Here is a 4,940-nt window from a genome sequence, read left to right on the forward strand (position 1 = left end):
TTTCTCGAGGAACAATACTTTCTTCACTAATCGCATGCAGAACTCTTTTTGTTTTTGTCCTCCCTCTCTCCCTGCAACGCCTTTTACTCCGATCCACCGGTTTAAGAAACTCTACGGTTGTAACCCAAAAACTTTCATAGTCAATTGACTATTTTATGTTTCTGATTAAATTTTCGGGGAGTCACAATTAGTAAAACAGGCGTAATAAAAAAGCAGTTGACTATGAGTCTATTGACTTATTATAGTCGTCGCATAAAACCATCTCTATTTTCACGTTAATCTATAGTAGCCACAAAGACAAAGAAAACAAAATATCATTATATAAATCGGAGATTCATGATGTGTAACCCATATTTGGAAAGTTGAACAATGCTTTCTCGCGACTCTTCCCTCCTCCTTTTCCTTTTCTCCTTCCTCATTACTAGTTTCGGAGCATCTGCTCAGAATTTTTCCTTAATACAGAGTCACTGTAGAAATCTAAGTACGACAAATATCTCTAGAAACATCACTTTCTTGACCAATCGCAGAACTCTTTTTGCCTCTCTCTCTTCCTCCGACGCCTCATCATACTCCACTGGATTCCAAAACGCTACGGCGGGAGAAGCCCCTGACATAACAACTGGTCTTTTCCTCTGCCGGGGAGACGTTACGACGGAAGTTTGCCGTAACTGTGTTGCCTTGGCTGTCAACGACACACTACGTCTGTGTCCGAATGAGAGAGAAGCCGTGATCTATTACGACGACTGCATGCTCCGATACTCTGAACGGAATATTCTCTCGACCCTTTCATACAATGCCCCATCGACCATGTGGAACGGTAATATTTCATCTAACCAAAATCAAATATATGGGTACGAAGATTTGGTGTCGTCCGCAATGAACAAAGCTGCCGTGGAAGCTGCGAACAGTTCTAGAAAGTTCTGTGCGATGAAAGCAGATTCGACCGCACTCCAGACTTTGTATGTATTGACTCAGTGCACTCCTGATCTCACAAGAGTAGAGTGCTTGAGCTGTCTGCAAAACTCCATCAATGAAATGCCTCTTTACAGAACTGGAGCAAGATTTCTTTACCCTAGTTGTAATTCAAGGTATGAGCTTTACGTTTTCTACAACGAAACCGCCATTACAAAACCACCACCACTGCTGCCTCCTGTATCTACTCCTCCTCCGGTGTCATCTCCTCCACGACCTGGTGAATTCTTCCTTCTTCCTCTGTTTTTCCCCCTGCTTTATTTTTAATTTTCTCCTTTTGATTTAGTTTTAGAATGATGCTTTGAAACGCAGGGAAAGGAGGGATTTCAAACGTGTTAGTGGTAGCCATTGTGGTGCCTATTACAGTGACTGTTGTGCTTTTCATTGCTGGTTATTGCTTCCTTGCAAAGAGGGCAAAGAAGACTTCCGGTCCTGCTGCACCAGCCTTTGATGGTAAAAATTCGAATGAGCAACAATCTAATTTGTATGATTAATTTTTGATAACTAGTTTCTTTATCTTTCCCTTCTTCTGCGACTTTTATTGTGCAGCAGGAGATGATATTACAACCATAGAGTCCCTGCAACTTGGTTATAAAATAATTCAAGCTGCAACAAACAATTTTTCAGAAAATAATAAGATTGGTCAAGGTGGATTTGGTGAGGTTTTCAAGGTACTAATAAGTTAATATATTCAGTTAATTCTTTAACTGCGCTTGGGGAGAAATTTTTGTGTCAACACATTTGGATAACCAGAAGATATTGATGAAAACGGATAGGGTACACTTTCAAATGGGACTGATGTTGCGGTGAAGAGATTATCAAAATCATCAGGACAAGGTGACACGGAGTTCAAGAACGAGGTTGTTCTTGTTGCAAAGCTTCAGCATAGAAATCTGGTTAAGATTTTTGGATTTTCTATTGAACGAGAAGAAAGGATCTTGGTGTACGAGTATGTGCCCAACAAAAGCCTTGATTACTTCCTCTTTGGTCGGTTGCATTTATATTACTCTGTTTCAATGATTTTTTTTGCCATTTTTGAAACTTGGGATTCAAAATTTTTGATTGAAATTTATGTGCGCACACAGACCCTGAAAAGCAAGGTGAGCTGGACTGGACTCGACGATACATGATCATTGGAGGGATTGCTCGTGGGATTTTATATCTTCATCAAGATTCACGGCTCACAATCATACACCGTGACCTCAAAGCAGGTAACATTCTCCTGGATGAAGATATGAATCCAAAAATTGCTGATTTTGGAATGGCAAGGATCTTTGGAATGGACGAAACCCAGGCAAGCACAAGCGTAATAGTTGGTACCTTGTAAGTCGTTGTTTTCTTCTTACAAGCTGAAGCTTATTAAACATAATTTTTTTTTTGAAAATTATTAAACATAATTTTGCCAATATACCAAAGTTTTGTTGTGCATTTCAGCGGTTACATGTCTCCTGAATATGCGATACATGGCCAGTTTTCAGTGAAATCTGATGTCTATAGCTTTGGGGTGTTAGTTCTTGAGATTATAAGCGGTAAGAAAAACGACAGCTTCTACGACACAGACGGCGCACATGACTTGGTTACATATGTAAGTTTAAAGGCAAACAAGTTTATATTAACATCTCTTGCGAATTGCAATGTAAGCAATGATGTCACAAACTAATTTGATTGATTCAAATTATAGGCTTGGAAGCTTTGGAGCAAAGGAACACCATTAGACCTTGTGGATCCAATTGTTATAGATAATTGCCAAAAGAGTGAAGTGGTCCGATGCATCCATATCGGTCTTTTATGTGTTCAAGAAGATCTTGTAGAGCGCCCGATCATGTCAACCATCTTTGTGATGCTCACTAGTAATACCGTAACTTTACCAATGCCTCAGCAACCAGGGTTTTTCGTTCAGAAAAGACCTGAAAGTGACCAGTGTGTTTCAGGGTCTGTTGACGATGCACCGATCACTGATCTATATCCCCGTTGAATATGGTGTTAAAAAAATTATCGCTGAATTATGGAATTTAGGTTTCATTTGGATTTTGATAGCAATCGATCACAAGCTTGAATTATGGAAGTCAACCGATTTGTGGTTGGAGTAAATTATTGTGAGATAAATAAGAATGATGAGAGTTTCCAAATTTGTTACTCATGACTTTTCTATTTGTTTTTTTTTTTGTTCTTAATAAAGATGAGTGTTTTTCATTTATGATCTCCTCTTTACTCTATCAAAGTTTCTTGGTTTCGTAGGAACTGAAATCAATTTTCTAGTTAAGATGCAAACAACGAATAAAACAACTCTTTACTCTATCACTGATTTATTCGTTGTTTGAATAGTTTTCGACTTTGCACTTGCCTGGAAATGTTTAATTTAGACTTTGACGGTATGACCGTATACGCAGGTTTAAGGACCGCTTCTTATCATGAAACTTACAGAGAAGCTATGGTTTCTGTTTAGATTCCAAGACAAAGCTATATTCATTCCATAAAAAAATGAAACAGAGGAATTCATACTCAATACTCTGTTTTATTATCCTCATAAGTTCAATTTCAGCGCAACAATGCATCAACACTAGTACTTTCAGACTCAACAGTTTATACGACGCAAATCTCCACCTCATCCTCTCTTCTCTTCCTTCCAGTGTCATGGCTCAAGATCGCTTCTTCTTCAAAGGTTCGACTGGTCAAGTTCCGAACCGTGTATATGCAAGAGCAATGTGCATCCCCGGATCGACAAAAGATGACTGCTCTGATTGTATAAAGACCGCGTCTAATGGTTTGATACAGAGTTGTCCTAACCAAACAGAAGCATTTACATGGCAAGTTGAGCCTACAGTTTGCCTTGTGGGCTACTCCAACAATTCTTTCTCAGAGCTATACCCATATAATGTGGTCAACAACACTGGAGATATTAACTCAAATCTAACAGAGTTCACGGCTGTATGGGAAAATTTAACTGCTCATATGATTGTTGCAGCCTCCACAGAAAGAGAGACAGCATTGTCTAGCAATAAGTATTACAAAGCTGATGCTGCGGCCTTGACACCTTCCCAGAACATATACGCATTGATGCAATGCGTGCCGGATTTGACTTCTCTTTCACATGATTGTGAAAATTGTTTGAAACAAAACGTAGCTTACTACCAGTCATGCTATAGACAGAAGCAAGGAGGCGTTATTATGCGGGCTAGCTGCTTTTTCCGTTGGGATTTGAAACCATTCTCCAAGGCTTTTGGAAACATCATGGTTACTTCTTCTCCTCCTCCGCTGCAACCTCTCAAGACATTCCAAGGTGATATTGGACCTGTTGAAACAATTCTTGTTCCCATTGTTGTAGTCGCCTTTATCATCATCATTATCTTAGTACTGACTGCTCGACGATCTGCTGTACTTTGCTGGAGGAGAAAACCATATCAAGAATTTGATTTTGATCAACGTGAGTGTTTTTCATATGATTTTCTTTGGCCTCGTTTATTTTATTTATATATTTTAGCATGTATATAGTCTAAGAAATTAGTTAAGAACATTTAATACAACACTATCATAGACTGTGTTTAATTTGATTATGCAGCTGGTATTACAGCTGTAGACTCCCTCCAATTAGATTTTAAGACAATAGAAGCTGCCACAGATAAATTTGCAATGAGTAACAAGCTTGGTCAAGGTGGCTTTGGTGAAGTTTTTAAGGTTCATTACTTCTTTTGGAAAAAAATGGATTTAGATAGAAGGTAGGTAAGCTGATAATTATATTCTCCCTGATGCTTTTTTGTAGGGTATGTTGCCTAATGGAACAGAAGTTGCAGTGAAGAGGCTATCGAAAGCATCAGAGCAAGGCGCACCAGAGTTCAAGAACGAGGTTGTTGTTGTCGCGAAACTTCATCATAGGAATCTTGTTAGGCTTCTCGGGTTTTGTTTGGAAGGAAAAGAAAAGATACTTGTTTTTGAGTTTGTCCCCAACAAGAGCCTCGATTACTATCTCT

The 4,940-nt window shown here is 38.9% G+C and overlaps 2 protein-coding genes across 3 annotated transcripts in view; both read left to right on the forward strand.

The window, feature by feature from the left end:
* On the forward strand, positions 308 to 3,108 carry LOC104731158 (cysteine-rich receptor-like protein kinase 15). 2 transcript variants are annotated; one of them, XM_010450442.2, is made up of 7 exons: positions 308 to 1,192; positions 1,285 to 1,425; positions 1,522 to 1,643; positions 1,749 to 1,959; positions 2,058 to 2,295; positions 2,407 to 2,557; positions 2,654 to 3,108. In XM_010450442.2, exons 1-7 carry the CDS (start codon positions 370 to 372, stop codon positions 2,945 to 2,947), a joined length of 1,980 nt encoding a protein of 659 aa, XP_010448744.1. In that variant the 5' UTR covers positions 308 to 369; the 3' UTR covers positions 2,948 to 3,108. The 2 variants fall into 2 exon arrangements, with proteins under 2 accessions (XP_010448744.1, XP_010448745.1); XM_010450443.2 differs by having other exon boundaries at positions 1,525 to 1,643.
* LOC109127919 (cysteine-rich receptor-like protein kinase 11) overlaps positions 3,454 to 4,940 on the forward strand; it is a 3,125-nt gene continuing 1,638 nt past the window's right edge. The window contains exons 1-3 of the mRNA XM_019233517.1: positions 3,454 to 4,396; positions 4,532 to 4,647; positions 4,733 to 4,852. Of these exons, the coding sequence (XP_019089062.1) occupies positions 3,454 to 4,396; positions 4,532 to 4,647; positions 4,733 to 4,852 (1,179 nt within the window). The remainder of the gene's footprint in view (positions 4,397 to 4,531; positions 4,648 to 4,732; positions 4,853 to 4,940) is intronic.

The sequence above is a fragment of the Camelina sativa genome, chromosome 12 (genome assembly GCF_000633955.1).
Source record: "Camelina sativa cultivar DH55 chromosome 12, Cs, whole genome shotgun sequence".
Lineage (NCBI taxonomy): Eukaryota > Viridiplantae > Streptophyta > Magnoliopsida > Brassicales > Brassicaceae > Camelina > Camelina sativa.